Raw genomic sequence first — 22314 nt, forward strand, 5'->3', positions numbered from 1 at the left:
CACTCACACACAAGAGATATAAATACACGTACAGGACTTCATATTTACTTCATAGATCAGCAGCCAAAATGACCAGTAGATAGTCCTGGATAGATTTGATGGTAAAAAAAACAACAACTAAAACTTCATTCCTCCTGAAAATTGACCAAATTAAAAGAAATGTTCTCATGTATACCTTCATGTCTTTGGTATGTCACAGAGAAAAGAAAAGACAGTATGAAAAAAATATAAATTATCACTTCTACAAAGATTATTCCAAAATGCGATTGGCATATGTGTTGGTAAAACCACAGAAACATATTTATAATGATTGTGTTTTAGTCACATTTCAAGTCAACTGTTTTCTAAGATTAGTATCACACATGTCCTCGATCTTGTGATCAGTCATTCAGCCCATTTAAATGGAGAAAAGAGGTCACTGCTGTTTAATATCATCGTGTGCACCACACTGAACATGGAAAGTAAAGCAGAGAGCCGTCTGAGGGGATCAGAAAGTAAATTATAGACGAGCATGTTAAAGGTAAAGGCTATAAGAACATGTTCAAGCAGTTTGATGTTCCTGTTACTACAGTTGTAAATATTATGAACAAGTTAAAGGTCACTAGAACTGTAGTCAAACTGCCTGGATGCAACTGCAAGAGTAAAATGAACCCCAGCTTGAACAGAAGGATGGTGGTAAAGGTAGAAAGATATAATCTGAATTCCAAGATCAAGGCACATCAGTGACTCACCACTCCATGTGTACATTTTTCAGTGCAGTGGGCTCCATGAAAGACGACCCTGAAGGACTCCACCGTCGAAATAAATACTTCAAAAATGACTGGAATTTGCAAAAAAAAAAAAATACATATTGACAAGTCACAATTCTTCTGGGAGAACTTGCTTTAGACAGATGAGACAAAACTGGAGCTTTTTTGAGAGTCCCATCATCTCAGACAAAAAGACAAAGTTTTTCTTAGAAAAGAACAACATCTCTTCTGTGAAGCATGGAGGAGGTTTGTTTCTGTTTTAGGCTGCTTTGATGCACCTGGCACAGAGTGTCTTGAATCTGTGCAGAGAACAATGAAATCTCAAAACTATCAGGGCATTCTGCAGCGAAACAAGCTGCCCAGTGTTAAAAAGCTCTGTCTCACTCAGTCATCGGACTCTTCCAAAGTGGCCTTTTATGAGTGCTGATCTGAATCCTATGATACACCGAAGGAAAGAGCTGAAACATGCAGTCTAGAGAAGGCACCTTCAAACCCGAGACAGCTGTAGCAGTTTGTTCTGGAAGAGTGGACTAAACGTCCTGCTGGCAGGTGAATACGTTTTTCTGAGAGCTACAGAAGTCATTTGTTTGCAGTAATTGCCTCTGAAGTTTGTGCAATAAAATATTAGGTGAAGGGTCCCATCAGTTTTGTCAATGCCATTTTGTTTTATAATTTAAGATATTGTTTTGAATCAAAAATCAAAAGCAAAGTCTGTTTTTTTATTTGATGTTTAATAAACAATCATGGAGGCCAATTACTTTTGTCATTTTCAAATTATTTCAGAGAAAATTGAGTTTTCTTTTCTTTCTTTCTTTTTTTTGGGAAAGAGTATCGACACATTCATCCACGACTGCAGCACATTTGCAATTTTCTGGAATTAATAGTCTTGTCATGTTAGTAAAGATGAAGAATGCAGTTAATGACATCCATGACAAGCCACCATTATAAACAACAAAAACATAGAACCATGACATGTTCATCTTCTATTTTCAGATAATGATGTTATTGCATTAACATTTCATGTTAACATTTTTCATGGCAAACATACTGACTCATCATAGCTGGAAAAACAGGCATGACTAATTTTGTTAATGAGCTTTCAGTTCCTTTAAGGGAAAGCTGTCATTAATGATGTGAAATGCAGCTGTTTGTTTCCTGATACGAAACAATGAATGTCTGCAAACATTTTTTACTTTGATTTAATTATTTCTCCTTTGCTACAGATTCAGTTAACAACAGGTATGCCTTAATGAATTATTTTTTTCCGATATAAAATCACTCAGAAAACAGAAAAACAAGGGTCTCTCGCCGATTGAAAACATTTGCTCATTAGCACCGAGCACAATGTAGCTGATGCTGATTAATGCTGATGGGCATTAAATTAGTTTTGCAGGTAAATGGTCGTGAATCAAAGTGTTTGACAAATTAAAATTCTGACCTGATGATGGCACCAGATAACATTGCTGACACCCTCTAAACTATGGACTGTATTTTACTGTGTTGACAAGTGTAGATTCACAAAGTTGTTGTTAGTTTTATACAATAACAAACTAAAAATGAAGTCCAAAGTCCTTTTGGCAGTTTTATTTTGACCTCTAATGCTTTTCAGCACTTCCACTGACTTCAGCAGCTTCAGACTCAGTTCCAATGAAGCCTGAGCATCTTTCAGTCCTTTCAAAGACAATCAGTCAACTTATTTTTATGGTTACACTTCAACTTTTAGAGATATTTTAATTACCGCAGTGTTTCAACTTCAAATGAAACTTTGGTTGGAAATTACAGTCATTCTAGTCTGACACTTTCTGTTTACTTTTGGTCAGTCTCAGAAACAAGAGCTTGAAACAAGTCATACAAAAATCACGTTTACTAGGAAAGCTTTAGGCGTTGGAGGAAGAACCACTCAAGATATTTTACTTAAGTTGAAGTACCAAAACCACAATGAAAACATTTTCAATTACAGGCAAAAGTACTGCACTGACAGTTTTACTTAAGTAAAAGTACATAAATACTGTCAGAAAAATATACGGTACTTAAAGTAGCAAAAGTAAAAGTTCTCATTATGCTACATGGCCCTCTTAGGAGTTCAATTTATCATATAAATTATTATCATTGGCATGGACATGTGAGCACCATTTTAATGTTGTAACGGTAGAGCAAAGTTCAACATGTTATACTGTTGAGTTGTCCAATCTGTGTATAACAGATTACAATTACAAATTATGTGAAAATGTTTAGTTTTAGTCAATTAACTGACCACCACTATCACAGCACCTATTAAAAACCTAAGGAAAACACTGATAAAGTAGTTGAGTAAATGTCCTCTGCTGTATTCCACCGCAGACCAAAGGAGGCTTGTACTGCATGCACAAATATACACTGTGTAGCACGAGTCCTCGCTTCCCCCAGGCTCTACAATGGAAGAGCGTAGTTTGTGCAAAATTAGCACGACCAAAAGAATCACAGTAGCCACAGTAATAGAAAACACGGCAACTCAAAATAAACCACACTCAGAAATCACCGGCCTTTATTAATGTGTCTGTAATACTGTCTGAACCTCCACGACATTCTAAACGGCTCTGCTCTCTCCTCCCTCCGACTGCCCCACGTGTTTGGCACAGATGTTTCATAGATATGAGAGCAGTAATGTGACTGGCCGTGAATATAATGACTAATCATGACACCCTTCCAATTTCTGTGCCACTTAACTAGATTTCCTCTGTGCATATTGCAGTGCGAGTAGGAGTCCTTGTTGTCCTTGTGAACATGACCCAGTGCTTCACACCGATTGTTGTGACTCTAATGTTAAAGCAGGACCAGCACACTTTGATTTAGCACTTTACAAGCCTGTAACTTCACAAGATTACACTGTGCAATTAATTTTGGTTGGGTGTTAATTTCAAACCTAGTAAATGAGTGTGCTGCAGACACACACACAGATGATAGGACAAAAGGTTCATTGTATTCATTGAAATGCTGCATATCTGTTATTTCCCTGTGATTAAGCAAATGTGCGGTTGACAGAGTCCCATCGTTCAGAATGCTCCGGCATTCACCCCACAAAAAGATTAAACCATGTTAACTGGGCGACACGATAAAACTGCAACAGAGGAAATGAATAAGAAAAAAAATGTGAGATAAAAAAAAAAAGCAGGAGAAAATTGAGTTATGAGGGGTAGAAATGAAAAAGATCATAAGGAATGGAAAAGGTCAAAAGAAAAAAAGAAAGAAGATAAAGACATTAAGATAGCAGTGCGGCTACATTACAAGCGCCTGTCACTGCTGGTGTGATAACCTCCCAGTGTGTGGAACATCAGCTCGTCTTCGACCCGTTTGTAATGATTAGCATACAGCTTGTCAAGACTCCACAGAATGGCTGCTGTCGCATAAGCAGATACGGTGTCACTGTCTCTCTCACTAAACACTCTCCAGAGAGCTGTATCAGCAACTTGTACCCAGACGTGTGTGTAACAATATCTACATGGGCTGCTTATTGTTTCTCAAAAGTGCCCCCGTCTCTCTGTGTGTGTGTGTGTGTGTGTGTGTGTGTGTGTGTGTGTGTGTGTGTGTGTGTGTGTGTGTGTGTGTGTGTGTGTGTGTGTGTGTGTGTGTGTGTGTGTGTGTGTGTGTGTGTGTGTGTGTGTGTGTGTGTGTGTGTGTGTGTGTGAGGTGAAGGAGGGGTCTGAGGCGGTCACTTCCATATTCATGAGCAGCAGTCGGGCGGTTCTTATCAGCTCGGTTCAGCTTTGTGGCTCCGTGTTGTCACCGCGACACGGCAGCCATCTGACCGGCAGCACCGAGGCAACATGCATTTAATAGCAGACGGGACTGGCAGGGGGTGGGATGAACTATGAACAGAGGGAAAGGAAGGAGGGGGAGGAGGGGGAGGAGGGGGAGCAGGAGGAGGAGGAGTAGGAGGAGGAGGAAGGGCGGAGAGATGTAAGGAGAAAGAGTGGTAAAGTGGTAGAGATGATGAAAGGTGGAGGATGTGAAGAGGAAGGAAAGGAGAAGAGCGATGAGCAATTTAAAGGGAAAGATAAAAAGCAGACAGAGAAGATGGATGGAAATCATGAGTAAAAGAAGGGGAGGGAAAGAGGTGCTGTCAGAAAGGTGCAAAAAAAAAAAAGTAAAAGATGGATATAAAGATAAGGTAGATACAAAAGAAAAAGACAGATCAAGAAAGAAAAAAAAAAGAAGCAGGCGGGGGAGCCTGGGGATTGGAACAATAATTCCCATCTAAAATTAGTCTCATCTTTCACCATCTTCTCTCTCGCTGTAATTCTGTAATGTAATATGCTGAGCAGGGGAAGCTCCTGGGCTCCTAGGGGACACGACATGATGAGAGCTGGAACCGCTTGTGCCTGCTAGCAAGATAAACAAACACACACATCCACACTGAAACATGCAAAACAAAACCCCAAAAATTATTGTGAGCACGCATTCAGGCGCTTGACAGACAGGAAACTTGTTAGCAAACAGAGACATGTGTACATTAAAGAAGAGCTGGAAACATATGCTGCGCGCAGACGCACAAGCACACACGCACGTACAGCAGGGCAGAACGAATGAGGTTTGCCAAGGCGAGCGTGGATGTTAATTCCATCAGTGAGGTCCAGGGCTAAACACTAATCTACAGCAGAAAATAAATGATGATGCTCCATCTCCTCCGCACACTCCTGACTGGAATTCCTCCAGAGCTGTTTGGCTGAGTCATAAGTAGAAAATAAATGTGTTTGTGTGCCTTCTTTTTTTTTTTTCCCCTCTTAGAAAAAAAAAAAAAAAGAAAAAAGCAGGGATTAACACTGGAGGTGAACACCCACCTATGAGAGAAGGCGTTCTTGGACAGGTTCAGGTAGGAGAGGTCAGCGCAGCAGCCTCGCAGCAAGGCCCCAAACAACTGGCAGAGAAACACAGATAAACGGGTGTTAGAGTGTTACGTTCACCACGGCGAATGTAATTGGTTGTATAACAGTTATTTTGGCTCTTGAGCGCTGCACAAATGGTTATAGCACAGATTAAAGCTGACACAAATGCAATATAAAGAGACAAAAAAAATATATATATATATTTCGTTCTAAGTGGAACCTCTTTTGAAAAAAATAACCCTTCATGCGTAATGCTGGAATTATTCCACAGTAAAAGAGAGTTTCATAGAGGCTCTGCATGCTGGTGTGTGAAAAATGGATCGGGACAAAATGAGACATTACCGCTGGTCAAATCAGGACAAAACAGTGTTTGTCTTTTGTTTCAGGATTTATTTCATCCTCTGTGTGCCATATGGTTGGGGTTTGTACAAAACATTAAGTTTGTACAACCGCACACAAGTGTATTCAGCATCTGCCATGTGTGATTTCCAAGGAATATGGCAGCCATCAGTAATAGGTGTCATAAATTCTGCAACATGGCATTCACTGCAGGGTGGAAACAAACAGACGTCTCAATCTGTTCTGACTATTTGATAAAGATCTTCTGTGAGTCCTGAGGAAGACGCCACATTATTATTCAACTTGGTATCACGTGAGGTCTGCAATACACCTGTCAGTCCACTAGAAGATGCCGTGTCAGTGTCGCGTGTTGTCTTGGCTAGGAGTGGAAAGTAAAAGGCCTTATGTAAATGCACAAAAACCCAAGTGGTTAGGTTTATGAAAAGATTATGATTTGGGTTTGAATAAGTCATTTTCGGAAAGTAACTTTGCGTACGTTACTTGACATGTCATGCAAATCAAAAACGTTATGTTATTGAAAAAACATTTATTTTAGTTAGAAGAAATCCACGTTGACTTTTGCTTTCTCCCAGTCTTGAACATCAGTCCAGTGTTTGTTCTGTCCAGCTTGGTACTTCATCAAATGACCGACTTCTTCAACCCTTGTCAAACATGCGTGTACTTTTCACGCCTAGGCGAGACAAAACGTGACACTGACACGGTATTCTCTAGTGGACTGATGGGTGTACAACACAATTTGGCGGAACACCAGGCTTATGTGCACTTGAGCTGGGCACGTAACCTTTGGGTGTTTTGCTAAAAAAAAAATTGAGGAGCTAAAGTTTCAGTGGGAAACACTGATGGTAGGATTTGCCTAAAGTAGTAAACCCATTCACTTGGTGCTGACACTCTAATCAGCTGTATACAGCAGTGAAGAGTACCAACGTACGTACAGGACAGAAAAAATAGGTAGAAAATACTACATTCAGTTACAGTTACGGGTTTCTTTTCAGGTACATGAGACAACATATGACAAATTGATCAAATTCAATGCATTGTTACACATTAAACCAGTGGTCCTCAAGAGTTTTGGCTCATGAACCATTTCAGAAAAGAACTATGTGTTGGGGGTTCAACTATCATAATTCAGAGTTGTTACAGTCGCACTGACACCAAGAGTGATTTCCCATCTAAGTTTCTAAAATGGTTTCATTTAACTTTTCCAGCCACAAAGAGCTAAATGATCCAATATTTCACACAGACACAAAAAAAACACCCACTTTTGCAAAAAGAGAAAAAAAATGAATACCGATGTGTGAAGTATAACTTTCTTTTTTCTTCCTTCGTGCCCCATTAATCATCTCGCAACACATCAGATTTATCTTGTGGTGCTTTGAAGGGCTCTTGGTTGTGAACCACTGGACCTCCAGTAACTAGACTGCCAAACTGCATATAAAGTAGCTGTAACTGTACAATGTTAGACATGCAACAGCATTAGACTTTTAATCACTTCAAATATAAGTCAGTTATAGGGGCCATTTGTCTGCAAAATAAGCAATAAGGATTTTGCTTCTGAAGAGTTCTACTTGTGTATAACAGAGTATTTTTGAAATTGCTGCATTTGGTCTTAAACACACACATACATAAAAACGAGTTGTGATTCTTTGCCGCAGGCTGTGCTGTATATTGGGTGTTTAAATTCACTGCAGTTGAAATATCACAAAGACACTCGTACCGTTCTGCAATGTTTTGAAGATATTTTATAAGCATATCTATATGGCTCTGGAAGTCTGTCTTCAATGTCTGCATTGCCTTGGATACACTGGGGTTATACAGTGGGTACGGAAAGTATTCAGACCCCTTTACATTTTTCACTCTTTGTTTCATTGCAGCCATTTGCTAAAATCAAAAAAGTTCATTTTATTTCTCATTAATGTACACTCAGCACCCCATCTTGACAGAAAAAAACAGAAATGTAGAAATTTGTGCAAATTTATTAAAAAAGAAAAACTGAAATATCACATGGTCATAAGTATTCAGACCCTTTGCTCAGTATTGAGTAGAAGCACCCTTTTGAGCGAGTACAGCCATGAGTCTTCTTGGGAATGATGCAACAAGCTTTTCACACCTGGATTTGGGGATCCTCTGCCATTCTTCCTTGCAGATCCTCTCCAGTTCCGTCAGGTTGGATGGTGAACGTTGGTGGACAGCCATTTTCAGGTCTCTCCAGAGATGCTCAATTGGGTTTAGGTCAGGGCTCTGGCTGGGCCAGTCAAGAATGGTCACAGAGTTGTTCTGAAGCCACTCCTTTGTTATTTTAGCTGTGTGCTTAGGGTCATTGTCTTGTTGGAAGGTGAACCTTCGGCCCAGTCTGAGGTCCAGAGCACTCTGGAAGAGGTTTTCTTCCAGGATATCGCTGTACTTGGCCGCATTCATCTTTCCTTCAATTGCAACCAGTCGTCCTGTCCCTGCAGCTGAAAAACACCCCCATAGCATGATGCTGCCACCACCATGTTTCACTGTTGGGATTGTATTGGGCAGGTGATGAGCAGTGCCTGGTTTTCTCCACACATACCTCTTAGAATTAACACCAAAAAGTTCAATCTTGGTCTCATCAGACCAGAGAATCTTATTTCTCATAGTCTGGGAGTCCTTCATGTGTTTTTTGGCAAACTCTATGCGGGCTTTCATATGTCTTGCACTGAGGAGAGGCTTCCGTCGGGCCACTCTGCCATAAAGCCCCGACTGGTGGAGGGCTGCAGTGATAGTTGACTTTGTGGAACTTTCTCCCATCTCCCTACTGCATCTCTGGAGCTCAGCCACAGTGATCTTTGGGTTCTTCTTTACCTCTCTCACCAAGGCTCTTCTACCACGATTGCTCAGTTTGTCTGGACGGCCAGGTCTAGGAAGAGTTCTGGTCGTCCCAAACTTCTTCCATTTAAGGATTATGGAGGCCACTGTGCTCTTAGGAACCTAGAGTGCTGCAGAAATTATTTTGTAACCTTGGCCAGATCTGTGCCTTGCCACAATTCTGTCTCTGAGCTCCTTGGACAGTTCCTTTGACCTCATGATTCTCATTTGCTCTGACATGCACTGTGAGCTGTAAGGTCTTATATAGACAGGTGTGTGCCTTTCCTAATCAAGTCCAATCAGTTTAATTAAACACAGCTGGACTCCAATGAAGGAGTAGAACCATCTCAAGGAGGATCAGAAGAAATGGACAGCATGTGAGTTAAATATGAGTGTCACAGCAAAGGGTCTGAATACTTATGACCATGTGATATTTCAGTTTTTCTTTTTTAATAAATTTGCACAAATTTCTACATTTCTGTTTTTTTCTGTCAAGATGGGGTGCTTAGTGTACATTAATGAGAAATAAAATGAACTTTTTTGATTTTAGCAAATGGCTGCAATGAAACAAAGAGTGAAAAATGTAAAGGGGTCTGAATACTTTCCGTACCCACTGTAACAATAACAAATGGAGCTGAAGCTGAAACACTGATTTACTTATTTTCTCTTACCGAGATATTGCTATAAAGCATTTCTACTATACCTTAAAGATATGCTTAAATGAGGGTTTGAGATAGGTCTTATATTTTACCATTGTTTTACAAAGTTAAACAATTATTAAATCCACTGTACCCTAAATGAGCAGCTATATAAAGGTGATATGAAAAAGTAATATTTAAAAAAAAAAAAAAAAGGAATAATGAAGTTCGTCTTGTAGGGCCTATAGTTTGAAAAGAAAACTGACTTTGAGATTTTTTTTTTCATTTATTATTTATATGTTCTTCCACATTAAAGCTCCAGCAACCAACTGAAAAGTAGCAGGCAGTGTTCCTTCTACCAATCTTTCAAAGTGTGTACGGAAAGTGCTCATCTGTCGAAGAAGTCAACTAATTCCCGATAGCTGGACCGAATGGGCAATAAGAAGTGTAATTGTATTGCAGTGAATCAAAGTCAAGCTAAAGCTGTACCAGGAAAAATTAATTACTTACAGTTCCTCAATTTGTTATACTGTGTATCCATCAACTGTCAAGTTTCACATTAAAAAAATTGGACAAAACCACGAAGAACTCGAGCAGGAAATCAAGTATGCTGTGTCACATACTGCTTATAAGATCAGTTTAGCATCATGCAGCACTCGAGCCATCGACCAGCCATCAGGGGCCACATCAAACCGAGCTCTCATCTCAAGATGATATGGCTGACTTTCAAAATAAAGTGCTTTAGAGAGTGAGCCAATTAATCTCAAAATAAAAAAATGATATGTATGTTTGTTAGACAGGAGGGGTGAATATGATTGGCATCAAAACTCAATTTCTCGTAAGACCTTAAAGAGCATCTCATCACTCGTGACAAATACATTTTTTCGCTGGCAGCGCGATCCATCACACAAATAGACTAATCGACCATTGTCTGCATGTCCGATTAAAAACGGAAATGTATTAAAAATGCAATCCAACAAGCTAACACTAAAACAAAAAGACTAATTCTCCCTCAGAAAGTTCCTATCTAAAGGATAGATGACAATTAGTAAAAAATAGGATATGAAGCAGGTGTTGCAAAGAGAACTTTTCTCCTCTGAAAGCAGAAGCAAGTTTGAGAAGTTGCAAAAAAGGCAGAACAGATGCAACGACTTCCATTCATGCACATAATTCAATACAAGATTCATGACCCACATTAACAGGAGGGAGGATTGGTTTCATCGAGTGGGCTAGTCCTCCATGAAACAGATTCCTCCTTGACAAGCTTGCTGCTTTTAAGTGTTTAAAGCTGCTCGAGTGAAGTGAAGTGCAACGAGTGAAAAAAGCAAACGGATCACAGGGAAGCACAAGGCATCATGTTTCAAAGGAACCAGAAGTGGAAGAATTATTCACACCATTTTCTTAAGCAAAGGTAATAATACAACAACAGAAAAAGAATATGAGGACAACGACATGAGTAGAATCAGCAAAATGCATTTAAACAAGTACTCATTACACAAAGGGGCCCCACATGATATTTTATACATATATATATATATATATATATATATATATATATATAGTTGCTAAAATAATACCGTGAAAGCCCATATTCAGCAACTGCCATTTAGACTTCCTTACATCTGTGATGTCACAAACTCATGCTCATGTCATAGGTCAGCCCTCGGCACCAATCACTGTCCAACCTTTTATGTGAAAGAAAACACGGAACGGCAATTCCATCAAGAGCAAGCAATCTACAAGACCGAAGAAAACCTGTAGTTGGCCTCGCTGTGCATTACGCCCATGAAAAGAATCAGCCAATCAGAAGAGACGGTTACTGATATCAATGATCCTTAAAGACACGGACACAAAACGGCCTGCTCTTGGTAGAGCTCCAGAGAGCAGATGTAAAACTATGTTGAGATGGTTTTTGCTACTTAAAAACCCCAGAAATCAAGACTGCGAATAAAACACTGAAAATGTGTAAAATATTGCTGCACTAAAAGTATGAAAAAGTCCTTTCAAGGACATTTTTGAGGCATGTTCCAGACTAAAAAAATCCAAATCATCTGACAAAGATTTTTTCACTAAACAATACATCAAGGGGCTGACCATATGCTTTGTACAAAAAAATTATTTCCAAAATTATGCAAAGTTAAAACGCTTTAGTATTTAATGAATAATCGAGTATTTTCCCCACCGAACTGTTGTGGAATAAAACTACAAAGTAGCATAAAGTTCTGGGTCATAGACCTCGAGATCGTCAAAAACGCTTGATTTGTAACATAATGTGGCTCCATGACAGTTTAGGACGTGAAGTGTTTCTGTCGCGAAGCAACAGCAGAGCTCGGTGTAGATCTGTAGCTGACACCGACCTCTAACCTCTTGACAGTGGAGGGAACAATACAAAAAATTTAAAAAAATATATATATATTTAGGTCTGTTCTATCCAACCTTGCATTTCACTACTGCGCTATGTCCCATTAGCAGCACCGACAAGGGAACCAAACGTAAACGTGACCTTCCATTCAGCCAGCACTTTCTACACACCTCTACATCCTCTGGAGGAACACCGACACCAAAAACATCCTGAGTACAGTAGTAACTTTAAAACATGTTCCACAGAGTCTCTCAAATTCACAGAGAACCAAGAAGAAGTGCCATCTCAGCAGTAACCGGCAGGGGCGGAAACATTCAAGCGTGGTCACTATACTCTGTCAGAGAGAAAGCTCCGTCATCCTTTCAGCAAAAACACAGACAAAGCCAACTCTGTGTCGTGACAAAGACGTGAACAAACACATGCAACAGATTCTTCTGTGTGCTTTTCATACAAGATTTAGTTTGTATTGTTAATAAGAGGCTATACATTTCTGTTGTAGTGCCATCACTCATAGCATTGTGCCCAGAGGACCTCAAAGAAACACAGAGTCAACTGAGGGTCTGTGTGGTGGGCGATTCGTATTCAGGACGCTAACCCCTTCTGTTTCTTGGCCAGAAGCCATCCTGGAGATGAGATCAGACAGTGATGGGTGGGTAGTGACTGTAACAGAGACGGTGAGTACAAACCGAGTCCACAGTGCAGTCTGTCCCAGACAGGTCCAAGTGGACCAGGCAGTTGGGCTGGGCCAGAAACAGGTACAGGTTCTGCATGGGAAGAAGGAGAGTGGCCTTTACGGAATGTTTATATCCAAGAGACAAGTCCAAGTTTACCTTTCCAACAACATACAGTTCGTATAAATGTGTTTTACCTCCTTGGGAGTTTTCTTGTTTTTTATTTTGATTTGTTGTGGCTTTTTTGACACTGTTTAACAAAAAAAGATTCCCCAATACCATCATGAAAACATGTCTCTATGAAGTGTTCTTAATTCATTAAAACTCTAAAATACATATTTGCATAATTATTTACAAACCTCACATGAATATTCTTAAATAACAAGAAGTTTCAGCTGTTTTTAGCTTAAATACACATCTGCAAAATCCTACTTTTGGCGAGTTCGTATCACTGATAACTGCTCCAAACAGCTAAAATGGGACTGAAAAGCATAAGTGAGGGGATGAATTTCCAAGACACTGAACACCCTTGGAGTACTCTCCAGCACGCTGTAAACCTGGTTCATATCCTCAAAAACTGACAGAGCCACCAAGAGACCAAAGGCAACTTCAGCTTGAAGAGATTGAGCAGGAAATAACAACTGGCCGGATGCAGGCGTGCGGTGCTATTTGTTGAAGTACTAGAGCGCACACACTTGCACGAGCACGGTTCAATTGTTGCCGTTTCTAATGTTGTGTAACCACTGTCCTACCATTACACACAATATTCAATAATGTATTACATCACTTTAACTAGATAAAGTCAACAATATAATTCTGCTTTTATTTTCTCATCTAAAGTGTGATGGTCTAATTTTAGTCACAAGACATTCCTGCTAATTTTTCACAATAAAAGCCTGGTTAAAAAAGTTTAAAAAGTGCTTCCGACTACTCAAATGCTAGAGTGCTTTTAGTTTGAAATGGATACAGGAAGTGCTGAGTTTGCATTCGTACATAACGCAATAGCTTCAACAGGTTAAACGACAACAGGTCAAAACGAGGCTTGGACTTGGCACCGTGAAACTTAGACCATCCCATGTGTTTTTATTGGCCCAGACTTGACAGCATGAGATATGCTTTAGAGGAGATTTGATCTTTAAGTAAAATTATGTAAATACATTTTTACTGGATTAAGAGACCCGTGAGCATGTCATTCCCTCACTCGGGAGAACAAATAGTGAGGGAGCACTGTTCTGGTGCAGTCTGGCTGCACAACACCCATATATGGATGCTTCACCTTTTACAGTTTTATGGGAAATTGGAAAAGAGAAAGATCACTCAAGTCTCACATCCACAGTTTCAGCTGCAGTTCGTCAGAAGGTGTGAAGAAAGACTCTGGAAGAATTCCCTCATTCAGGTGTTTCTTTTAGCTTTACACAACTTTTATAACAAAATTTTTTTTAAATGTATTGCTGCCATTAAATTTAAAATGAGCATATATTTTTCATAAAATAATTATATTTCTCATTTTCAACATTTGATGTTTTCTTTGGTTTATTTTTCAATAAATATGGGTTTACATGATTTGGAAATTAACGCATTCTGTTTGTATTTATATTTTACACAGTTTTTTGGGAGACAAGATTGTAGTTCCCAGTGAATAATGAATAGTATTTTGGCTTAAACTGCCCACCCCTAGTTGCCATTCAGGATTTTTTTTTTATGTAAGCAATTAAAAAATAAACATTACAACAGGTGGACACCATAATTCTCTGTTCAGTGTGTTTAAAAGTAAAGTTTCCCACCGTTGCATCCTCTCCAGACAGAACCCCCGGGTTTTTGCTGAGGTCCAGATGCAGCAGAGAATTGGAGTAGTCGTCACTGGAACACAGTGCCTGGGACAAAGACACCACACCTAATGACAGAAAGAAGAAGTCATAAGGAATTAGAAAAGGAGAAAGGAAGGTTTGGATACACAAGTTATATTCATCATCGAGCCATTTAATCATCTTATAATCATCATGTTTTGTTTTTTAGTTTTTTTTCCAGTGGGCCAATTTAATGCTCTGGACGTGTCTTATTAGCAGCTAATGAATACAAAACTGCATAACGGAGGAAGGCTGGCAAATTATGTGGCAAAAAAAAAAAAAAAGAATTGAGCAGAGATTTGTGAGCTCATGTGGCATGCTTGTATGAAAGGAGCTTTCAGAGGAAGCCGGCCACCTTTTTCCACCCCTATCCCAGTTTCCAAGTGTACCCTGAAAGCCAAACAAAAGAAAATGATTCTCTCAAATCAGATCACTACACAATTACACCCACAGGCCCGATGGAACCCCTCATTAAAATCCTCACTCTGCAACACTGACACAAAAACGGAGCACACCATGCCAAGTTGAGAATTAAATATAGACCCAGCAATAACACGGGAGAAATATCTAGCAGGGGCAACACATAGTAAAGTCTACAACTGTCATTACACTATTCGCTCTACAAAGTATCACTGATTACAACCAGCAGGTCAGGAAGGGTATTTCTGCTGCTCCCTACTATTGGGGGAGTCTATGTGGAAGCATCCAGCTTCTGCATATGCCGCTCTGAAGCTGGCAAAGGACTAAACTCTTCATCCCTAATTTGTAGCGATTAGGAGGGAAATGAGGGGAAGAGGGTACAGGGTGTCTAATCCCTCCTCCATCTATCTATCAGCTGCTGCTGGATTCTACTGGAAGTGGAGACTTCTGGAAGCCGTCCAGTCACTTTGACATTGTCGAGTGTGTGTGGGAGCATGCGTGATACCTCCCTCCCTCTCTATGAGCATGTCTGATCATATCCCAGCGATGGTGCATGCGTGTTTTTAAGCATACAGTGTGTGTACGCGCTTGCGTCGGCATACGTGTAGATTGTTTCACAGACGGGCGGAAGGAGGGGGCGAGAGAGGGAGATCTATAAATATTCAACAAAAAGTGCTCAGCCCCTGCAAAGTCATACCAACACCCACCATTCAAGGTCAGCGCCATCACTGCATTCCCCCTGAATCACTGTCAACTCTCTGGCTTTTAAAAACGACACCTGTGTGGGGTTTTTTTTTTCTTCCCATTCATAACACACACTAACAAGATATCAAGGTCATCGTCTGTGCCACATACAGTAAATTACACTTTTAGCCTTATAATTACATTCAACATGTCTTCATCCATGCTGCCATACAAAAGCATAGAGTAGTAGCCTATGGAGGCAGAGAAGTTCAGAAAAAAAATTGAATTTAACATTTTATTTGTATTTTACTTTCTAAAAATAGGCAGCCAATGCACTCCTATTGTAAATATGTTCTGCAATGCAAGAAGGAAAAAAAAAATCTTTAGGCTTTCTTGTCCTGACTTGACTTCAATTATTGACTTGATTTTTTTTTTTTTTTTTTTGCTGGGTTTCTAAAATTAATAATTTATTTTAATCAAATGGCAGTTATATCCTGCTATGCTAGTTAGCTTGGTTTTCATACTTCCTTAAGATAAGATGTAGGCTAGCTACTGCCACAATTGCGTACATGTGATAACTAATTGAATTACCACATGTAACTTCAACAAAATTCTAATATTTTACTAATGTACAGTTACTGGGGATGTCCTTGGATTTTAGCATCTTATTTTAGTTGCTACTACTTCTACAAGCTGCTTCTCAAAAGATTTCACCTTCTACAGCATAATATAGATTGTTTTTGTTTTGACCAAACATAGTGTGATTTGTCGTTGGAGGGAGAGTAGGCTATACTACTTTAAAAAAAAAAAAAAAACATGCAGGGCCCATCATGTAGAAAAACATCATTGATAGTAATTGTTATACGGTCTTGGAGATGCTCTGAAATAAGCTATAATGATGAAAAACTAATATCAAAATGAGGCTATAAATATATGGCATTAAATCTGTATCAATGTTATCCTTTTGGATTTCCTGTAAAAGTGAGTGGTTATATTGTTTGGGATAAAAGCAATAGAACTGGGACACCGTACTCATGCCTATGTGGGATTTTACAGGGAAAACAGATCAACTACTTATGATTCTGACCTGATTATCATTTGGTGGATGGATCACATTGTTGGTCTGTTTATCTGCATAATCAAATGCCCGGCCAAATGCATTTGGGACAGCAGGGCAGCAACTGTGGTTTTGAAACCGTCTCTTGATCAAACCAACCTGACATCAAACCCAGATTTTACAAAAAGATTCCACACTTGGAGAAACACACACCGTTTGGTACCAGCTTAAAACCTATAAACAGATATTTACATTTGATAATAGTAAAAATAAGTGTTTGTGTACAGTGTCAGCCACTAGGGGCTGCTGTTTCTCAGAGGAGCTTACACCTACCTTTGGAAGAGAGGTTGGTCTTTGAGAGATTGAGGAGGCGAAGTCCCTTGTTGAGGCGACACACCTGTTGAATCAGGTTGGAAACTCCTACAATGAAGAGAGAAGACAAAGAGGAGAGGAGATGAAAGTCTCATTTAATCACAAAAATATACACATATCCAACTATCTGAAATAATTAATTGTTTAACCAATTAGTTGACTGACAACAACGACATTGGCTGTTTGATATTTGATTTTCAAAAGAAAAAATACACCGCTTTGGACAATTAAAAGTGAATATTTGCTGTTGTCTTAAATATCTATGATAGTGAAGAGAAAATCTTTGAATTTGAGGAAACCATGTTGGGCTCTGGAAAATTGAATAGAACACTTTTCTGGCTTTTTACAAAAACGTTTTTCATTTTGTCAAAATAGATGACAGATGAATCAATATTGAACACAATAGCTACTTACAGCCCTTACATACATCCACTCTTGAGGAGCCCATGTACAGTTTGGCCACATAACATCGAGCTAAAATGAAACATCTCTCAAAGCAACCTCTCCAAACATAGCAACACTCACAAGCACAGTTTTAAAAAAACAAAAATCCCACCAACATACTTTAGAATCTCACTTTCTCCCACATACACACTGGAGAGAAAAACCCATATGAACACCTTATGCCAAGCAAGATTACGTAACACACTTTCAGCTCAGCAATATTATTAAACACATTACAACCATGATGATAATTGGAAAGGCTCTGTTTTTATAAAATAGAACTCGTTGTAATTCTAAACCTCGTTTCCTGCTCCCTGCATCTTCCTGGCGTTCTCTTTTTGTTTTTGTTAATGTGAATATAGAGAACTCTTACTTTGAAAAAAAGCATAAAAAAAAAACTAAAAAAAAAACCACACTCAGTAAACAAACACAGCAGTGAAGGTCATTCGTTGCTGTGATGATAGGTATCATTGTGATAGTTAAGGCAATTTTGTGGCTGGAATCACAATAAAGGAAGTCTGCACACGGTCAGTACACACTGGAAACACGCACACACAAACAAACAAGGGGCGGGAAGCGTGAGCACAAACAATTTATTGAGGTGAGTGGAAGTGACAAGTGTCAGACGGGAGGGCAGAAATTAGTTAATGAGTGACGCTGGCATGCATGCAAAGGTTGACCCTGGCTCAGACATGAGGAAATACACTTTCTCACGTCTCACTTTCTTTGCACACTCAACACACAGAGCACAAGGAGGCATAGTGGTTGATATATAACAGTAACTAAAGCTGACACAATAAAAATGTGTTGCTTTATGCAGTCTACATATTGTACGTGTGAGTGGAGAGGAGTGCGAGAGAAGACGGTAAAATAAAGCTTTTTTCCGAAGAGCAAGAGCTGCTCATACACATACAGCTTGAAAAATAGATGACAGAGAAAAAAGGAGAAAAACAAAGAGAAACAGAACAGAAAAGGTTCTGAGAGGACGGCGATTGATTTTGAATTCTTTGAAAGCAAAGAAAAGCTGCGGTGAGGTAACAGCAAAAGAAACAATCAGAGGTGCCCAGAGACAGACGGCAGTAGGATGAGAGAAGGAGTTCACAGAGTCCGAGCCTCTACCTTGGTTGTCGAGCGTGTTATGAGCCAGGTTGAGGGAGTGAATAACAGAGGCCGGGTTCTCTGACAGCGCCGACGCCATCTTCTGCGGAAAATCCCTGGAGACGACATTAAAAAGGAAAATTGAATTCTCAGTAAAACTGTAAATTGAATACTGTTCTCAAAGAGTGAATCAATCTGTCACGATTGTTTTTGCAATGTACTTTATAAAGTTGCACAATTTTACCTGCAAGTGCTAAATATTTCACTCAAGCTGCATTTTTGTCATTGGATTTGCTTTCGAGGTAAAAAAAGGAAATGTGTCCACAATATATATAAAATAAAACATAAAAATAAGTTACTTTTTAACAGTGCACAATAATGTCACTGTTTAATCAGTGAATAGAGGATGGCGCACTCAGGGCTGAGTAGTGAACTTCTATTGTTGTTGTGTAGAATTTTTATTTTTATTTTTACTTCCTGCATTTCCTGAGCAACCTAACAGTTTTACAAAGTACCTCTATTGTAGATCAATACATGTATTCCGTTGCTCGCATTGATAAACCTGCAGAGAAATATTACCTGACTTGTCTGTTAGGTCATACTACGCTGAAGTGTGCAAAAGAGCCGTCAGTCCACTAGAGGGTACCGTGTCAATGCTATTTCTTTTTGTGAAAAGAACACGCATGTATGACCATGGCCGAAGAAGGAGGTCATGTGACGAAGTACAAAGAGTGATAAAGTCGAGAGGAGGTGAGGGAAGGTTGGACACCAAACATACGGCTTCCGGCATGCATTATTTTTAAGTAATTTATGTATGTAACATAACGTATTTAACTTGTGCAGCATACATTAAGTAACGTACATGAAAGTACTTAACAATACTTCAGTAAAATTTATCATTTCAACCCAAACCATGTTCTTTTCTTAAACCTAGCCACGTACTTTTGATGCCGAAAAATAAAACACCTTACTTTTCAGGCCTAGGTCTGGCAAAACATGACTCTGACACGCTGTCCTCTAGTGGACTGACCCGTGTATTACACGCCTTGATGATATCAGCTGGTCCCTTAACTTTAGTAAACAGTAAAGCCTCTTTTCGCTAACTGTTCAGTTCACCCTCACCACTCTCAGAAACCTACTTCCAGCTAAAGTATACACATATATAAACAGCTCCAAACTCCAGACAAAGTTAGCTCGTGAACATTGTACATTTAGCCTCACGAGTCCAAAAGGGCCATAAGACAAGTGAATAAGGGACTTATATTTTTGTCTGTTGGCCAGAAACACAGATTGAATGCTAATGTTGATCCGTGTCTGTTGTTTGCCAACACGTTCGTATAGATTGTTCGTCCACAAGTGGCAAAATAAATCAATTGTACAATAGCTGCTTTAAAGAACCCCTCTGGGCATGTTTGAATATTAAAAAAAGACTGCTCGGAGCATAATATTTTCAGCCTGATGTTTTTTTTATCATAATAAAAGTTCATAGTCACAGTTGTTGGGTCAAATCCTGAACCTATGTATATGCACATATTTTTCATTTCAGAAGTTTAACAGCTGGGGACAAGATGCCTCCTACATCATTGAATGTCAACATCTCAGTGTTTGTTCATTACAGGTTTCCACTTTGAGTCTCCTAAGTTCTCTTGCTCACAGGTACATGCCTTGACATCTGAACATTTATCAGTCTGCACATTCAAGTTCAAACATCGAACAGAAATCACAACGACAAAAAATAAATAAAACAAATAAATAAAAAAGCCAAACAACAACAAGTTACATGTATTCTTTTCGCCTTTTAAATCACTAATTTTAAATCGCATATTTGAAAGTATATTTTAGTGGGTGTCCTTCAAATCATATACGAGTCTCTTTCCTCACTTATTATGTCATATTTGAGTATGGTATTTTCTTTTGGGGGTGTTTTTGGTGCAGCAATTACGGAGTGCCTCAAAAATTGCCCTCTATCGAAAGTGATTTACTACACTGAAAGTATAAAAACTTCATCATTATGCAGCAGTAAATCATCTTGCCCTGAGGCAGCCAATTCATCTCAATTAATAGTAAATGAGGAACTGGCTCTGATAAATGATACTAGTCATGCATAAAAGGTGAAAAAGTCTTGCCAGGTGAAGCCCACATTTTCACAAATGTTAGTGTAACAATGCATCAGCCACAGGCAGACAGGAGGGAGGCTTTATTGGATGAAATAGAGGAGGTTAAGAGGGGTTAGAGAGGGAGAGGAAAAAGAAGAAACAGAATTGGAAAGGTCAAGACGGCAGAGGAGGGGAGGAGAGTGGGAGGACAAGTGGAAAGGTGAGATGAGCTGAGGTCGGGGGGTGAGACAAGACGGGTGGAAGTGAGAAGAGAGGATACAAGAGGAAGCGAAAAGGAGAGGGGAGAGAAAAGGTAATGGAGTGAAAGGACAAAAGAAGAGAAGTGGAGGAGCGTTTGAGAGGCGAAGGTGCGAAAAGAAGCAAAGTAGACAAAATTTGATTCTTCAAAAAGAGGTGACATGCAGGGCTGATGATGGTGTCAGGGAAGAGGAAACCTACGATTTGAGTCCTGCATTCTCCAGAGTGAGCTCCTCCAGGCTGTTGGACTTGCTGACTGTGTGCAGGACCTGGTCCACCACCTCCGACCCCTAAAGAAAAACACATCACACATAACACTTGGGAGGTTCAGCTGGAAGAAGAGTCTAAAGAGAAGTAAATGCAAGCAAGGTGACTTTCATTATTGATTGATTATAGATCATATTTCCAATTAATCACCAAATTGTTTGGTATATTAAATATAAAAAAATAAATGTAAAACGCATGGTGCCCTCTGAAAATTATCTTGCGCTCCAAACCCAAAGGTTATCAATTTATTTTCACATAAAAAGAAAGCAGCACCCCCTCACAACAGTGAAGCTTGTACTAAGAAATATTTGGCATTTATGCTTGAAAAATCCTTAATAGATTGATCAGTTGTCAAAATAATTGGCAATTATTTTTTACGTCAGTTGTCTGATCAATTTAAGGTTTGTTTCAGGTCTAATCAGAAGCAGCTGTGAACAGATTTTTGTGTTAGGTGTGTTGTATTTCTGAATCAGCCCTAATTTGATTTTAGACGCTTTGCGCAGTTTTATGAAAGAGGTTGTTTGCAGAATTGCCCTTATATGCATTTAAAAATGACAGCCTTATGAACTGATGTTAGAAAACAGCTTTAAATGAACTCCAATCACAACTTTTCTTCATTCTCAAATACATTTGAAAATAAATCTAACCTAATACTTGTAAGCTTAGTTTAGGTTCTTCAAGTAACTTGCCTTTGGCAGATTTCATTTATTCTTGTACATATTATGAATAACAATAAAAGAAATGTCCTGTAATGTTAAATAGAAGCATACAACTTACTCTGAGGAAGAACCTTGACTCAATGTCCTCTTTCACACTCACTTTCTTAAAGGTCCGACACCTACACCTACACACATACTCTTTTCTGGTGTTTTATTTGCAGTCTTGATATCAAGAAGATATATGTTTGGTTTTAAGTACCAAAAACCATCTCAATATTGTTTCACATCTCCTTTAAACTTCTCTGTGGAGCTCTCGAGCCGTTTTGTGTCCGTAAGATATCAGTGACCCTCTCTTCTGACTGGCTGACTCTTTTCTGAGTGAGACATGCCCAGGGCTTTTCAGTCTTGCAGCTTGCTGACAAAATTACCGTTCTGTGTTTTCTTCAGCATAAAAAGTTTGGACACTGGGCCATAGCGAGGCCAGACATATGACATGAGTGGGAGTTTGTGACATCACAAACTTGCAAAGGTCTTAACAGCACAGTTGCTCAATACAGGCTGTTTTCAGTTCTTTGTGTCATTTTGACACTTTCACAGTATCTGTACAGCAACTAGACCTGCTTTATAATCAAAAAATGCAT

The 22314-nt window shown here is 39.2% G+C and overlaps 1 protein-coding gene across 4 annotated transcripts in view; it reads right to left on the reverse strand.

Moving 5' to 3' along the window:
- The window catches only part of carmil3 (capping protein regulator and myosin 1 linker 3), an 89290-nt gene that overhangs the window by 36292 nt on the left and 30684 nt on the right, over window positions 1-22314 (reverse strand). For all 4 annotated transcript variants that reach the window (XM_069711350.1, XM_069711352.1, XM_069711351.1 and 1 more), the window contains exons 10-15: window positions 20949-21037; window positions 18415-18509; window positions 16813-16899; window positions 14256-14365; window positions 12487-12564; window positions 5567-5643 (exon numbers count right to left, since the gene is read on the reverse strand). In XM_069711350.1, coding sequence (XP_069567451.1) covers window positions 5567-5643; window positions 12487-12564; window positions 14256-14365; window positions 16813-16899; window positions 18415-18509; window positions 20949-21037 — 536 coding nt within the window. The remainder of the gene's footprint in view (window positions 1-5566; window positions 5644-12486; window positions 12565-14255; window positions 14366-16812; window positions 16900-18414; window positions 18510-20948; window positions 21038-22314) is intronic.

Source organism: Brachyistius frenatus, unplaced genomic scaffold, assembly GCF_029030835.1.
Source record: "Brachyistius frenatus isolate BFR_SWC_R1_liver_20210118 unplaced genomic scaffold, ASM2903083v1 Contig_99, whole genome shotgun sequence".
NCBI lineage: Eukaryota > Metazoa > Chordata > Actinopteri > Embiotocidae > Brachyistius > Brachyistius frenatus.